Source organism: Chelonoidis abingdonii, chromosome 2, assembly GCF_003597395.2.
Source record: "Chelonoidis abingdonii isolate Lonesome George chromosome 2, CheloAbing_2.0, whole genome shotgun sequence".
NCBI lineage: Eukaryota > Metazoa > Chordata > Testudines > Testudinidae > Chelonoidis > Chelonoidis abingdonii.
The window spans coordinates 2,382,953-2,400,027 of NC_133770.1; the positions used below are offsets into that span (position 1 = coordinate 2,382,953).

Here is a 17,075-nt window from a genome sequence, read left to right on the forward strand (position 1 = left end):
ACACAAGGAGGTCCAGACGTTCTGACGCCTGCCTGGGAAGCATTCTGGTTCAGAATGGCTCTGGCTAATGCCCTATACCTAGCCGGGGCCCTTAACTTGTGTATGGATGTGGGCTCTCGTCTGGATCCTTGGCATGCTCTGAGATACGTTGCCTCTGTTACCGATATTCAGTGCATGCTGGCTGGCTCTGCCTGGTGTGGATTCTGTCATGGGCGGTGATATGCGCCCAGTGGCTGTAGCTCTCCCCACACTCGGCACATATGTAGAGGCTCCCGGCTTTGTGGCTCCGCTGGTGGCTCACAAGGTGGTTCCTTTGCTTGAAGCTCTCCCCACACTCGCTGCAGGTGTGGGAGGTCTCCTCGCTGTGGGTTCGCTGGTGTACCTTCAGGCTGTACTTCTGGGTGTAGCTGTTCCCGCACTCCCCGCAGGTGTAGGGGGTCTCCCCGCTGTGCGTCCGCTGGTGCTTGTTGAGGTTCTTCCTCTCGGTGAAGCTCCTCCCACAGAGGGGGCACTGGAAGGGCCGCTCCCTGGTGTGCAGGCGCTGGTGGATGAGAAGCCCCTGCTTGGCACTGAAGCTCTTCTGACACTGGGCGCACTGGGTGTGGGTGCGCTGGTGGTTGACCAGGAAGCGCTGCTCCCGGAAGCACTTCCCGCACTCGGGGCATCGGTTCGGCTTCTCCTCCAGGTGGCTCCTCTCGTGTGACACCAGATTGCCCTTCTGCCGGAAGCTCTTCCCGCACTCGCTGCAGGTGAAGGGCTTCTCCCCTGTGTGGATGCTCTCGTGCTTCTTCAGCGCCTGCTTCTCCATAAAGCTGCGGCTGCACTGGGCACAGGTGTGCGGCTTTTCACCAGTGTGCACCGACTGGTGCTGCAGGAGGCTGTGCCGCCACCGGACGCTCTTCTCGCATGCGGTGCAGGCGTGCAGCTTGCTGCCCATGTGGATCTGCTGGTGCTTGATCAGGCTGGTGCTCCAGGTGAAGCTTTTCCCGCAGTGAGTGCACTTGTGAGGCCTCTCGCCTGTGTGGATTCGCTGGTGCTCTCGGAGGTTCTTCTCCTGCCCAAAGCCTTTCCCACATTCGGTGCATTTATAGGTTTCTCATATCCACAGAGAACCTGGGCAGCTTGGAACATGATGTTGCCGTTTGTGTGCCCACATACAAGGAATTATCTATTAGAACTGGCTGAATGATGGGTCATTGCAAACAGCCTGTGCTGTGAGTTCAGCCCTTTCTCCTGTGCTGCAGCATCTTTGCAACGTGCACGTATTCACCAGAGGGGTTGTGCAAACAAATCGCAATCTGTGGGTTGTCCACAAGTATTTGCTATTCATTATTCGTGGGGGTTTGACTGATCAGCTAGGTCACATGGGATTGTTTCTGCTCCCTGACTGGATGGCTGAAACATTTAAAATAAAAAAATAATGCATAATAAATAATGAAAAATATATTTCTCAGGATGAAGCTTTGGACAAGTAATCACTGGAGTAAAAATTCATGAAACTTTGGCGATGCGCAGACATTTTCACAAATACCTGATGGCTGTTCAAATACTGGTGAATAGCAAATAATGTGACTGGAGGAATAACGTGGAACCAAATTAATAGCTTCCAGTCTCCAAAATATGTTTTGTATCATTCCGCCAGCTCTGTTAATTCCGTGAACCCGCCATGAGTTTTTTCCCAAAGTGATATGTTTTTTCCTGTGGTGTCTAATGTGTGTGATTATTGTATGTATACCAGTATGTGTGCATGGGCACTGGGAATCTTAAAAATGCTGCTGAGTTTGTTGAAACTTCTTTCACCAGCAGTGAATATATTCTGGCTGTTTTCTGCTGGCTTCCTCTTCTTTCTCAGTTTCCTCCAGCTCTTTCAGCTTCTTTCATTATCATTGCTCAGAAACCATCTCTTTGTAGCTTCCTCTCTCAAACTCCCATTCCTCCAGTTGCTTTATATTTTTAGGGTGTTTCTCTTCTCTAATTTCCACTTGTGGATCTTTTACCCACTGTAATGAAAATGGAAAAAGCAAATTATTCTGTTGCTAGCAATGGTGCTATCGTCAAATGCAAAATAATCCAGAAAACTTTCATTCACAGTGGGGTCTCCAAAAATGTCTATTCTTCACTGTTATTGCTACGTTGACAATGTTTCCTCTCGGGTATATTGTTTGAGAGTATGTGGTAATTTGGACCAATGGGTATAGAGATTTCCCTTGTGTCATATTTCAGCCACCTCTCATTGTCACCTCTTCAATTAACTGACCAAACTTCTTAAAGCAAAAGCAGTGGCTTCCTACAGCGTACAAACGTGTTTATAGCTTGGAACACGCATGCTCATGGTAAGCTCACTTTTAGCTCCATTAGATGCTGTGGCATTAAAAGCCACAGCAGAGCCCAAAGAGCATCACACTACGGTTAGGTTAAAAATTTCTTGTTTAGTATTTCCCAAGACCAGGAGACCCTGACATCCCTGATCTCTCCCTCAAACGCCCGTTGTGTCTTGGAGAACACAAATCCCAGGCAGTGCTGGCACCAGCAGCTAGGGTTGCCAACTCTCCCGGATTGGCTGGGAGTCTCTCGGAATCAGCCTCAATCTCCCAGTGGCTATTGAAAGCCATTAGGGAGATTTTAATAGGCCAAAAGTCTGATGGGCAGTGCAGCAGGGCTAAGGCAAACTCCCTACCTGCCCTGGCCCTGTGCAACTCCCGGAAGTGGCCTACATGTCCAGCTCCTAGGTGCAGGAATGGCCAGGGGTCTCTGCGTGGTCTCCCCACTTCAAGCACCGACTCCGCAGCTCCCATTGGCCAGGAACCATGGCCAATGGGAGCTGTGGGGGCAGTGCCTGCAGGCAGGGACAGTGCGCAGAGTCACCTGGTTGCCTCTGAGCCTAGGAGCCAGATAGGCCGGCCACTTTTGGGAGCTGCCCAAGGTAAGTGCCACAGCTGGAGCCTGCACCCCTGACCTCCTCCCACTCCTCAATCCTTGGCAGCCCCAGCCCTGAATCCCCTCCCACACCCAAACTCCCTCCAGAGCCCACACCCCCTCCTGCACCCCTACCCCAGCCCTGAGCTCCCTCCTGACCCAAACTCCCTCCCAGAGCCTGCACCCCATATCCTCTCCTGCACCCCAACCCCCTACCCCAGCCCTGAGCCCCCTCCTAACCCAAACTCCCTCCCAGAGCCTGCACCCTCCTCCGGCACCCCAACTTCCTGCCCCAGCCCTGAGACCCTCCCACACTCCAAACCCCTCAGCACCATCCCCCAGCTCAGAGCCCGCACCCCAACCCCCTGCCCCAGCCTGGTTAAAGTGAGTGAGCGATGGGGGGTGGGAATGGAGTGAGTGGGGAGTGGGGCCTCAGGGAAAGGGTGGGGCAGGGGCAGACAAGGGTGTTTATGTTTGTGCGATTAGACAGTTGGCCCCTTGTGCTGTACAGAAATATTTGTCAGTGATGTTTCCATTGCCTGGAGTAGCAAACAATCTATATTGGCAGCAAAATTCTGTGTGCCCAAGTGTGTGGGATAAAAGGCAGCTGCTTATATCCACTATTGCTTGTGAAAGGCACCCGCCTGACATCTCCAGAGACTGAAATCTGGGTTTATCCAGTGACGGGTACAGCAGCAGACTCCGCTTCTCACAGGGGCCACCCCACGTGCCTGAACTATGAACTGCAGGGAATCTGCCTGCTGCAGGGGACTCTCCATGATTGATTCCAGTGATTCTCAACCAGGGGGACGCGTACCCCTGGGGGGTGCAGAGGTCTTCCCGGGGGTACGTCAGCTCATCTAGACATTTGCCTGGTTTTACAGCAGGTTACACAGAAAGCACTAGTGAAGTCAGTACAAACTAAAACTTCATACAATGACTTGCTTATACTGCTCGGTATATTCTACACTGAAATGTAAGTACAATATTATATTGCAATTGATTTACTTATAATTGTATGGTAAAAATGAGAAAGTCAGCAATGTTTCATTAACAGTGTGGCTGTGACACATCTGTGTTTTTATGTCTGATTTTGTGAACAAGTCATTTTCAGGTGAGGTGAAACTTAGGGGTGCGCCAGACAAATCAGACTCCTGCAAGGGGAACAGTAGTGCGGAAAGGTTGAGAGCCACTGTTCAGTCTACAGCGGCTCTGTTGCGATGGGCCAGCTGTGATGCTAGGCTTGGGAAGGAGGACCCCATCCCCATCCTTTGGGAACTGCACTGAAATCCCCAGAACCCATAACAGCCTCAGATGGCAGCAACCTTCATGCACCACCACCTTGGTCTGGATTTAACTAGCAACCTAGAGCTAAAATATGTCTACAGCCCATTACCCATCCCTGCGCCTCCCAGTCCCCTGCAGAAAGCTCTCCTGGAATGCAGCTGTTTCCATAAGGCAGGTTACACGTGGAAGAGATTTTAGCTCAGTTCCCTAGACAGAACCCGTCATTCAGTCCTCTGTGTCATTATGGTTCACACAAGAAAGTCAGTGTCCTACCTGTGCTGAAATCCCACCAGGCATTTTCCTGTCCGGTTCCCTGATGAAGCTGGAATTGTAACTGCTGTGAGTTCCCTGATCTCTCTTCTCTGTCAGGGTTAGGAGATCCTGTTTCCACTCCTGCCTCTGGCAGTGTCTGACTGTCCCAAGGGCTGCCCTGAGTGCAAGGTGGAGCGAAGGGACGGAGAGGGAGGGATGCTGGGGCGTGGGGAGGGGAAGGCTGGGAGATAAGGGAAGGGATGTCCCCAGGGTGAGCACATTCAGCCCAGCCTTAGGGCAGCTCCATCCCTCGCTCCGCATTCGGGGCTTGCTTGCACCGTACCGCTTCCTGCAGGAACTGCTGTCGCACGCGATTGCTGTGGTTTCCTGTTCTTTCTCTTGATCGCTGATGTAAAAAATGAACTACATTTCCCAGCAGCCCCGTGGGTGGTAACTAGGTGCGGAGATCTTGGCTGCCACTGCAGCCTACGTCAGCTTCTGGTCCATGCCAAGGCCGCTCAGGGATGAGCAGGATGCTCGGGGTACCAGGCTCTGGCTCAGATCAGCACACGTCACATCAGGGGGCACAACTACAAAGGCCATGCAGAGATCAGAGATCAGCTTAACCTAAGAGCTGAGTATCAGGAATATTTCAGAGTCGGCGCTGCCTGCTTCAGATCCAGTGTTTTTTGGGAAATGTTGAAACAACCTTATCAAAGCACTTTGTTTCCACTGGATTCAAATATCAGATCATGAGGTAACATAATAAATAATATAGTTTATATTATTGAAACAACGTGCTTTGATCTAATCAAAACAAAACATTTGGATAAAGTTTAACTGAAATGTTTGATGAAATCAATATGTTCATTTAGTTGAATCAACATATTCCACCTGACAGTTGTTCAGCTGGAAAATTTCAGACCAGTTCCTAGTTGATATGTTGCTTTCCCCCATTATTCAGTACGTGTTTATGGCTTTTTTTTCCCTGCGTGACTTGCCCTGTGTGTTTTGATTTCATTTCAGGTTGAAGATTTTCCCACACTCAGAGCTCTTGAATGGTTTCTCTTCCATTTGGATAATCCACGGAGTGAGGCATATGATTGTGTCTTTAGTTCCGCAGTATATTTATGTTGTTCTTCTCTGGTCTGGTCTCTATGCCCAGAATTATGAAGCTTTTGGCTCTTTGTCCTGGATTCTTGTTTCGTGTTAGAGTTCGCTGAAATAGATTTATCTGGTTTGATATTTGGTGTGATTCCTCTTATTTTTGACTTGACATAGGCTCTCCACCTGCACAGCTCTGCAAACCTCTCTCTCGTATCTATTTCAGACTGTATCGTCTTTCAGCTGTTCTCTCAAGTTTTATGCTGATTTTTGTTTTGTTTTCCATTCAACATGGCATCATCTGCTGTACTGAAAAGAAAAGATCATTAGTAAGAAACAACCTGCTTCTCGCTGAACAAATAATTGGATTAATACTAGGTCCCCGAGAGTCCAGTCTGCCTGAGTTCGTTAGTATCAGGCCATGCAGTGTGGTGAATAGGTCATGACTCAGCATTAATACCCAACAAGGTGGATTTTATTGGTGTTTTAATACAATACTTGGCTCAGATACATGGAGTTTGAATGCTTGTAACCAACTGTGCTGTGCATTAACAGGCCAATACAGCAACCTTCAGGGAGTGGCAGCTACTACAAATGTTAATTTAAAAAAAATCTATTTACATATGACGCTTTCTCTCTACTGTTTTTGAGCTTGTGAACTCTGGCCCTGCCGTTTTTCCAGCTTTGTTGAAACAGGAGCTTTCTGTGCTCTTGATTTTACCTTTCTAACAGAGGAACTATCCTGAAAACAACTGTCTCAGAGATTCTGCTGAAGAACAGACTCTCAAGGGTTGGTCAAAGTAGCTTTTCCCATCCCAGCCCACCACAGTGGCTTTGTCTAACCTCATAAATAATCCCAATTCAGCCACCGGTATTGCTGTAATGATGCTCCCCCATAGCATGTACAGGGAGATACAAGAATTTACACCATTTGAACTGATGAGGGTTTTAGCCCTATTTTGAAACACAGTCCACTGGGCCCACTCCCATGATTAAAGTTTCTCTGGCCTGGAGCGAAAGGGACAAGGGTTGCCCTAGGTTCAGGGGCTGGGATTCAAACACATGCCACCTGCCCAGCAAATGAGCCAAAACTCCACTCCCAGGCACATTGGTGTAAACCTGGAGTCACTCTGGTGCCGTGAGTGGGGTTACTCTGGACTTACACTGCTATCACAGACAGCAGAGCTGGGCCCAGTGCTCTCAGTTCCCACAGCTGCAAAATCTGGTGCAGCCCCACACGTGACACCAGTGACCCATTGTCACTGATTCCAAGTCAGGGAACCCCCGAGCAGAGGGAGCAGGTTTAGGATAGGCAGGAACTGGAGGGGAACCAGGGGTGCTTGGGGAGCCAATAGGGGGGAGGTACTGAGGGGAGCCAGGGGCTGCTGAGGTGGGAGGAGCGTGGAAGAGGGATTTGTGGTGATTTTGCTGAGCAGTTGTGGGCCAGCAAGGGGCAGTGTGACTGTGAGGAGTTAGACAGGGCGTCTGGGGACCCCGCAGGAGCGTGGAGTGTTGGAGTTGGTTGGCACAGGGCTGTATCAGACCCCTCCGGCCGTTTGATTCATATGAGCTTGCAGCACTGGCCTGGTTAGAGGTGCCCCTGGGGCACTGCCAGGCAGGAGGGCTGTGTCAGAGCAATCCCAGGGGGTCATGGTTACAGATTGTGGGTGGTTGGGGGAGGAGGGATGAGCTTAGAGATTTTCAGGCCAATGGCAGAGCCTGGCAAGGGCAGTGTGTGTTGGGAGGGAGAGGCTGGGGGGTTGTTAGGGGGCATTGGGAACTATGCGTTTGTTGAGGGAATGGGAGACCTGGGGCAGCCTCCCTCACTCTGCCCTGCCCCATTTTCTCTCTGTTCTCCAGCCATCTTCTCTTCCCTCCCTTGATCTCCAGTCCCCCCTGCTTATCGTCTTCCACTACCACTGCTACACCTTCTCCCAAGGGCCAGAGAGCGAGGCGGCAGAGCACGCCGAGAGGCAACGAGCCCACTTGGCTGCCTCAAAACCAGTGCCAGGGAACCCCAGGAGCAGGAACTGCAGCTGCTGCCCACGGCCCGGCTGAGTGTGCGAGGGCCCCCCCAGGCTGTGGCTGACATGACACGGTGCCCAGTGCATGAGTGTCATAGAAAGTGCCTGGCTCTTGGTAGCCCCAGGTTCCAATCTCACTCCCACCAGTATTTTGGTGTCAGCCCGTCAGAGCAGTTAATCCAAAGCAAGAGCTAGTCCCACCAAATGAAATTAATGGGCAGCAGGTTTAAAACAAATAAAAGGAAGTTCTTCTTCACGCAGCGCACAGTCAACTTGTGGAACTCCTTGCCTGAGGAGGTTGTGAAGGCTGGGACTATAACAGGGTTTAAAAGAGAACTGGATAAATTCATGGTGGTTAAGTCCATTAATGGCTATTAGCCAAGATGGGTAAGGAAGGGCGTCCCTAGCCTCTGTTTGTCAGAAGGTGGAGATGGACCTCAGGAGAGAGATCACTTGATCATTGCCTGTTAGGTTCACTCCCTCTGGGGCACCTGGCATTGGCCACCGTCAGGAGACAGGATGCTGGGCTGGATGGACCTTTACTCTGACCCTGTATAGCCGTTCTTATGTTCTTATGTTCTTGCCCTTCTGAGTGAAAAACTCCGGGCAGCAGTTTCCCTCCAAAACAAAGAGACGTTGCTGCAGTTAGACAGGATGGGAAACCCCAAGTCTTATATTTGTATTTAAAAATTAGATCGACACAACAGAGGTGATTTTATATAAATACTTAATAATTAGAGAGAACAGGCAAAGCAGGAGTGGATTTTAGACCAACCTTTGAGAATTGGGGAGAAAATGGGAAAAATTTGAGGCTTTTAAAATCAGTATTTGATATTTAGTGGCAAGGGGCAATATCTGAGGGGTGTTTTAAATCATTCTTTGAAAACAGAGAGAGGGAACATTTAAGGGGTTTTTATGTCAACATTTGAAAATTGGATGAAAAGTGGCATAATCTGAGGAGATTTTAATCACTGTTCAATAATCTGATGGAAACTGGTGCAGGGTGAGGAGATTTTATATCAATATTAAATAATTAGAAAGAGCAAATGGGAAATCTAAGAGTATTCAATAAAATTGTTAAGAAAAATAGCAACATCTGAAGTGACTTTATAGTAGTATAGAATTAAAAGGGCCAAAATCTGAGGAAATTTTCTATCTGTATTTGAGAATTGGATAATGGCAAAAAATCTAAAATACCATTTATATTGATATTTGGTAATGACAGTGAAACAGATCAAAATCTGAGGGGATTTTATGTCCATATTTGATAAATTAAAACATTTGGGGTGATTTTGTAGCAGTGTTTGATTATCAAAGAAGAAAGGGTGGAAATTTGAAGGGATTTTATATCTATATTTGATGAATACATCCTTGGTAACTACACATGTGAGGTCATAGAGCCGGGAATAGGGAATGCAGGTGCGATGGGGTTTACATGACCCACGCTGGCTGGAGAGCGTTAATGAGCTGCTGTGGGCCCACTCAGCCCTGCAATAGGTGTTGGACTAGCAGGGGGAGATTACCAGGGGGAAAGCCCAGCTCAGCTATGAACTGGCTGGGAGGAAGAGTAGACCTCCAGCTCTCAGTTTGTGAGCCAGAGAAATCTGGCTAGGGCCAGGTATTGACTAGGGAGCGTGCCTGCCAGAGCCTTCCCCAGGAAAAATAGGCCTGACGGGATGATTGTTTGGTTTGCTACCAGTGACTTGGCTGAGTGTTGCTGAGTAGCACTGTTGCTGGTGGTGCCCTGCTGGAAAGGGGTGACAGCTAACTAACCCCTTTTGTCTTTTGCACCTGACTGGGGATGTAGCCGTGGGTGGTAGTGAGCCCAGGAATGACCTGGTCACAGCAAGCCATACCAACAGATGGCAGGCCGTACCCCGGAGAGCAGTGACACTGAAAAAAATAGGGGTCAGTTGGGCAAAGAACTAACTATCAGCTCCCGGTGTGATGGTGTGGCAAACAAAAGGGTTGTGTGATCCTTGGATAAACAGGGGAGCAGTGAGTAGAAGTCGAGATGTAATTTTTACATCTGTTCACAGCATCGGTGAGGCCGGTAATGGAATATTGTGTTCAATTTTGGTACTGACATTTTAAAAAGAATTGGAGATGGTGCAGAAAAGAACCATAAAAATGGTTCTCAGGAGCTGGAGAAAATGCCTTCTCACAAGAGGGTTAAGGAGCTCAGTCTGTTTAATTTATCACAAAGAAGACGGACAGCTGACTTGGTTACAGCCTGGAAGTACCTTGCTGGGGAGAAAATACTGGGTAAGAGTGGGCTCTTTAATCCAGCTGAGAAAGTTGTCACAAGCACTAATGGCTGGAAGCAGAGGCCAAACAAATTCAAATGAGAAATGAGACACAGATTTTTAACACTAGAACAAATTACCCAGAGAAGTGGTGGTTTCACTATTCTTTGATCCTTCAGATCAGGATGGTCTGTCTTCCTTGAAAACATGCGTGGGCTCAGGACAAGGGTAACTGGGTGAAATTCTCTCAGCAGCAGGGGATCAGACTGGATGGTTAAATGGTCCCTATTGCCCTTAAAATTGATTAATCTTTTCTGAGATGCTGGGATTGTTCTGCAATAGCTACAGCTCAATGAGCCCTTTTATAGCCCTTGAGTTTAAATGACTCACCTCCAACTATTGTTCACCCTGTTCTTTGCTGGGACAGTTAAAAATTCACCCCTTTGTTTCTGTTCCCCTTCCCAGGCTCAAATTTGGCTTCTAGTCTCAGAAGGGAAAAAATATATTTACAAATTAGGGCCCTGATCCTTCAAACACACAAGTGCTTGGCTTTAAGCTGGTGAATCGTCCTACTGACTTCAAAGGGGCGGCTCATGTGCTAAAGGTTAAACATGAGCATGTTCCTGGGATCAGGGCCTAGAATGACAGGAGAAGCCACGTCATGTCACAGCTGTGTCCATCATAGAGCATGTCTCACCAGAAGCCCAGAAACCCTCTCACTCGCCTGACTCCTGGACGACAAGAATTCCCTGTTTGGATCTCGACCTGTGCAGCACTGATCCATGTTCCAGTGGGGTGAACTAGGCACATAATACGTTGGTCTCTGCAGAATCTCATGTTAGCAATTTTCACTCATTCCCCTTGTTTTTCCATAAAACAGACATCACAAGGAATTGAATTCAGTATCTTTGGGGGAAAAACATAAGGCAGAACTTTATCCATGGGGAACAGACGCTGTGATTTTAAAAGGATGGGCTGGAAAGTCATGCAAATGGAAACATTCTGGGGCAAACCAAGAAACTCCTGAATAAACAAGAAAGGAAAACAGAGGCTTTTAATTGGAAAACCGATCAACAATTGTGTGTAAACCTGATGGTTATTCTGACAATAACAAAATGACCATCATGTAACTACATACAATGCAGCATGTAGCCATCTTGTTTGATGATGCACTGTGCAGAAATACTTAACAAAACAATAGTCATTCTCTCTCAGCTATCCTGCAGTGGCATAGAGGACTCATTAGTGACACTCAATCCAACTCCATGGATCTAGTCTAACAGCATGCTTCTTGCTGCTCAGATTTCCACATAATGCACATAGCATCTCTCCTCCAGAGAGTCATCTGTCCTACTAAGATCAGATTTATTGCTGAAATTGCCTAGTAATTGTCACACCTATAGAGTCCCTCTCCTGTGTGGATGATTCTCTGCCACGTACCATCCTATTGGTTTCCTATTCACCGCTGTGTATATTATGATTTATTATTTGTATACCGGAGTACCTATGACCCTAGCTATGGACCAGAGCTCACTGTGGTAGGCATTGTACCAACTCAGAACAAAAGCATCTCATCTAAATGGGTAAAGTGTTGATTTTCCAGGTCTTTTCTTAGTCATCTGCTCCACGAAGCTGTACCACGCTCAGTCCTACTGATGGCCTCTCCTCCGTGTGTTCTGAGACTGTGTGTGCGCAGCCCTCACCGGCACTCACTGCAGGTCAGCTGGACCTCCCCAGCGTGGGCCCGCTCGTGAGTGGTGAGATGCGCCCACTGGCTGTAGCTCTTCCCACACTCGGTGCATATGTAGAGGCTGCCTGCAGCATGGGTCCTCTGGTGACTCACCAGGTGGTTGTTCTGCTTGAAGGTCTTCCCGCAGTCCTTGCAGTGGTAGGGCCTGTCCCCCACGTGGCTCTCCTGGTGCTTCAGCAGGTTGGGCTTCTTCCTGAAGAACCTGTCGCACTGGGTACACCTGTAGAGCTTCTCCTCCCGGTGGGTGCGCAGGTGGCTGATGAGGTGGTTCTGCTGCTTGAAGCCTTTCTTGCACTCGGGGCACTTGTAGGGTGTCTCGCCGGTGTGCACCCGCTGGTGAGTTTTCAGGTTATGCTTGTGGCTGAAGCGCATGCTGCACTCGGCGCAGGCATACGGCGTCTCCCCCGTGTGCGTCTTCTGGTGCTTCCGCAGGCGCTGCTTCTCGCTGAAGCACTTCCCGCACTCGGCGCACTGGTGGGGCGTCTGGCCGGTGTGGATCCACTGATGCTTCCGGAGGTTGTTCTTCTGCCGGAAGCTCTTTCCGCACTCGGCGCACGTGTGCGGTTTCTCTCCGGTGTGGATGCTCTGGTGGGCTTTGAGGATCTTCTTCTGCCGGAAGCACTTCTCGCACTCGGTGCACTTGTATGGCCTGTCGTCCGGGTCAGGACTCTGTGGGGCTTTGAGCATCTTCCTTCCCCTCCAGCTTATGGCCCAGGAAAGGTATTTCTAGTATTAGTATTTAACACTGATACTGTGATAACACCTAGGGGCCTTAACCTGTTCAGGGCCCCATTGTGCTAGGAGCTGTACAGACACATAAAGTTTCTGTCTAGCAGGGGCTGCATTGGGAAGATTCTGCTCTGGGAGTCTCTCCCCACATCACCTAGTCTCCATAGTCTAATATCGGCAAGGGTGCTGGGTCTTCTTTCACCAAAACTGGATTTATCTCCTAGGTTCTTCTTTGGTTTCAGATTTCACCAGGTCCTGCAGCCTGGCCCATTATCACAGCCCTAGAAACCATCCTCATCATCCAACAAAGTGGGTATTCACCCACGAAAGCTCATGCTCCAATATGTCTGTTAGTCTATAAGGTGCCACAGGACTCTTTGCTGCTTTTACAGATCCAGACTAACACGGCTACCCCTCTGATACCATCCTCATCATGTCTTTCTGAGGCTGTTCCCTGCAGTTCAGTGTATTTTGTATGATGCTGCTTCTGTTTGTTCATGGATTCTTCAGGTACTGGAGAAGAAAGAAGTTCTGGAGGTTACTGTGATGGCAATACAGTTGTCCCAACATGAAGCACATATATATATATTCATAAGCCTGAAAACATGAGACCTTCCACTGCAAAGTGAGTGAGAATGAAACTGGAATAATTTGAGCCTAGTTTTGCAATTGTGGCTTGCCCAGAATGAAAGTCAATTCGGGAGGGTGGAGACACTGGGAATGCAAGCTTGAACTTCTTGCATCATATATTAGCAGTTTCAAATGGAGTTTTGCCTGTAGCACTACAGGATTGGTCCCATTAGGAAAGTGTCCAGCCACCTGTGCTGTTACACACCATCAACTGAGACCCCAGTGCGGATCTGACACCACCACAAAGCAGTCTTGGTGTTAGTGGAGCCCCTCTTTCAGCATGGGGAGATGTAGCTGCTATTTGGGTTATTTTCTTTTTTACAACAAAGGGGGGAATTAAGGCCTGAGTTTTATCTGAAATCATTTCACCATAAAGTGAACTATACACTTAATTCTCCACCTGGGCTTTTTCTTGAATAACGGCTTTCATCTCCTTGGTGGCCACTAGGGCAGAAAGTGTTGTTCCTCTTACTAGAAGAATTGAAGCTGTCATTAAATTGTTGTGTTTGCAGCCCAAACCCCTCAGTAATACAATAAAATACAATAATTGTCAGACAGACACCGAAGGCCAGTGCCGTTAGTGTCAGCCAGCTCCCTTTGCTAGGCAGAGATGTTCAGCAGGAATGTCTCTGGCCCTTGCAAAAATTCTCAGTCCCGTTTTTCCAGTCACTTAGACCTGTTTTACAGCAGTGAGGTCAGTGGCGCTGCTCCGTATTTGCACTGCAGGAAGTGAGAGGTGAATCAGACCCTCTGCTAATCCTGGGCCAAGCTCACAGAGGGGCTCAGGACCTGCACTGAATTCAGTGGGTGTTGTGGGTGCACAGTGCCTCTCCAGAGCTGAAGCCATAATAAACTCTGCTCTGAATTCCACACTTGCAAACCTAGAGTAACTCCATGGACATCAATGGAGTTAGTCCAGATTTACACGGGCGTAAACAAAAGCAGGCTCTGACTCATCACTTTGTTTTACAGCTTCTAAATTCTCTAAAACTAGCACAGGCCAAGGTATGGTCTCAGTGCCGCTGGTGTGAATTGAGTTTTTTTGCTGGTGCGAATTGGGCTATTTCTTTTTAAAGCAAGGCAGGGGACTTACTTCAAGTTTGCCAGACATAACTGACCCTGCAGTCTGATCCTGACTGGTTATTAAGTCATCACATGGGCAGCAAAAGCTCAACCAAATTTCTCTTTGCGGCACTGATTTGCCATGCAGAGATTTTACTACATTTGGATGTAGTTGAGCCAGTGATGCTCAGTCCTGCTTCTAACAACAGCCATAGCAAGACTCCCATTGATTTGAACAAAAGCTGGACTAGCCCCAAGATCACTGTAAGATTCCTACCTGCGCAGAAACCTCTCCAGGTGTTTCCTTCCTTCTCCTTCCTCTGGCCAGACTGGGTTTCTCAGCAGAGAAATGGAAAGTAACGAAGACTCCAGACCACTCTCCGACAGGGTTCAGTTCTCTTAGCATTCCCCAGGCCTGCTTGCTCTCTGCTCTCACTGCATCTCATCATGGCTGCACACTCAGCATCAGAGCCCAGCTTGTGCTCAGCTCAGTAAAGTAACAGGGGAAGCAACACAGCAAACAGAAACACAGCTGAGCTGAGAGAGGGGGTGATTAATCCCTGCTTGGAGAGCAAATAGTTGCTAGATTTAGAGCATAATCTGCAGAGGCTTTGCTAGGGCAAGGACGGGGTTCTGGTCTCCCTTGTTGCTGTGTTTAGTTCGCCCAGCCTGCTCTGTTGTGAGAGCTGGGCTCTCGCAGGGTATTCCTGGGAGTTGTAGTCCTTCCTGGAAGGATTTACTGGTGCAGAGGATGGTTGAGATTTCTGGTGTTGTTTTCTCGGCTCAGGCTGATCGGAGTGTATTGGACTGGTATAACACAGACATATGGTGCTGGATGCTCGGGGCCAGATCCACAGCTGGAGTCGATGGAGGCTGAAACTCCCGGCCCAATGGCAGGTCATGGCACTGTGCACTGACAAGACTTCTTAAAATAAGGGATTAAAAATTAAAACCCAGCCAGTGCGGCTGCCTGTCTCACTGAAACGGGTTCCAGCTGGTCAGGGCTGCAGCCTCCCTGCCTCCTATAATCAGACTTGGCTGTCGACACTCTGAAATGAACAGATCAGCTAGAGAGAGAGTGGACGGGGGCCTTGTTATTAAGCTGGTCTGATAAAAGTGAGTGTAAAGTGTTTGGCCAAAACGGGACGGTTCCTGCAGTGTGGTGAACCAGTCACTGCTCCCGTGGCCCATCGGTAAGTGAAATGGAGGGGACACCGTGCTGCCTGCTGAGATCCCAGAAAGTACAAACCCCCGTGTCACAAACCCCGAGTGTTCAAAACACATGAGCCAGGTCCTCCAAAGGATGCGATTGCCTTAAAAATCCTGGAAATTCACACCCACAAACGGCTGGTTCTTTTATTTGCCACTAGGTTTACGAGTCTCTAAGGGTGCGTCTCCACCGTGAGGGGCAGCCCGCGGCAGTGAATTGCAGACCCCAGGTCGACAGCTCAGACTCACAGGACTGGCGCTACAGCAGCTCTGGAGCCTAGGGTAGGGGAAGGGCTTCAGAGCCCAAGCTCCAGCTCCAATGTCTCTGCAATTGATTTCAGGGCTATAACACAAGCCTGAGTCTGCCCAGGCGCTGAGAGTTGCTGCTGTGGGCTGTGTACACATAGCCTCAGAGGCAATTGGATGATGTGTCCAAGCTTTCCTGCAAAGCCATGAGCACTAGCTGAAATTCGTATGTTAACCTGACTCCCGGAGCTGGGGCTTATAAGAAAAGCATCCAATACCATGAGACTTGCAATAAAACCATGAGAGATGGCTACACTGAAACCCACAGAGTTTATTATACAGTCCCTCCAGTCCTTCAGCACTGCCCTAGATCCACTGGAGTACGCAATCGGCCAGATCCTCAGCTAATGCATATGAGCAAAGTTCCATTGAGTTGATAGATTTACACCAACTGAGGATCTGGCCCAATGTCTCCATAGTGCAGAATTAGTATTCGTTACTACTGAACACCCTGCGTCTCTGAGCAGTACCTTAGAGACTCAGTAACAGACTTAAAGGTGGCAATCTTGCAACAGAAAAGCTTCGAAAACAGACTCCAACGAGAAACTGCTGAACTTGAATTGATACGCAAACTAGATACTGTAGTAAGATGAGACCCTGAAATATAAACTCTTGTGTCAGAGGCCTAGTCTGAGGCCTGAAGCCTGAACCAAAATACTTCCAGATGCTGCTGAGCAAAAGCTGGGCTGTGAGCCAGAGGCAGGTCTCACTCAGAAATTGGCAAAAAGAGGATTGTTAGATGCGATCCACACATAAGGGCTAATAAGAGAAACTGGTGCCTAGATGGCACCTGGATGGCCTGATACAAGGACACTCCATAGACATAACAAGGAACAGGCAGGTGCATCTTAAAGACAGGACAGTATGATGGATAGATCTGTATGTCTGGAACAATATGATCAAAGGGGAGACAGCACCCTAATGAGCCAAGGGGCTGTACCTCAATACATCAGGAGGGATGAGCAGTCTGTCCTTTAACTACATAAAAGTAGGTCCCGGAGTGCGGATCTTTGTCCAGCCTAGGGGCAGTGGAGTGTCCCGCCACTGACTGAGCTGTGTCCATTGCCGGGGGCACATATTCGTAGTATATCCTGTAGAGTCTATAGGAAACTATTACTGTGCTTCGTTTGACAATAAACCTGGCCGGCTGCCTTCGTACCTTACTAGAGTCTGTGGTTCTCTCGGGGTTTGCTGTGTCAGCTATCTGCGCAGAACTGGGGCAGCACACAGGGGGGACACGCACGCAGCCGACTGTTATCATCGAACAAGAGCAGAGCTACACACTGGTAGCTACTAACAACAGATACCATCAATCTAGGCTTGAATAAAGACTGGGAATGGCTGAGCCATTACACACACTGAATCTATTTCCCCAGGTTAAGTATCATCACACCTTCTTGTTAAACTGTCTGAAATGGCTCATCTTGATTATCACTACAAAAGATTTTTTTCTCCTGCTGACGATAGCTTATCTTAATTAATTAGCCTCTTAGAGTTGGTAGGGCTACTCCGACCTTTTCTGAATGTGTACATCTATCTCCTTACAATATGTTCCATTCT

The 17,075-nt window shown here is 48.6% G+C and overlaps 1 protein-coding gene across 1 annotated transcript; it reads right to left on the minus strand.

Annotated features, from left to right (window-relative positions):
- Positions 1 to 14,664, minus strand: LOC116838050 (uncharacterized). The gene is made up of 4 exons (XM_075061920.1): positions 14,278 to 14,664; positions 11,533 to 12,821; positions 9,460 to 9,476; positions 1 to 1,095 (listed from the first exon to the last, which is right to left on the minus strand). The coding sequence occupies exons 2-4, from the start codon at positions 12,264 to 12,266 to the stop codon at positions 158 to 160; spliced, it is 1,689 nt and encodes a 562-aa protein (XP_074918021.1). The 5' UTR covers positions 12,267 to 12,821; positions 14,278 to 14,664; the 3' UTR covers positions 1 to 157.
- Positions 14,665 to 17,075: the final 2,411 nt, after the last annotated feature.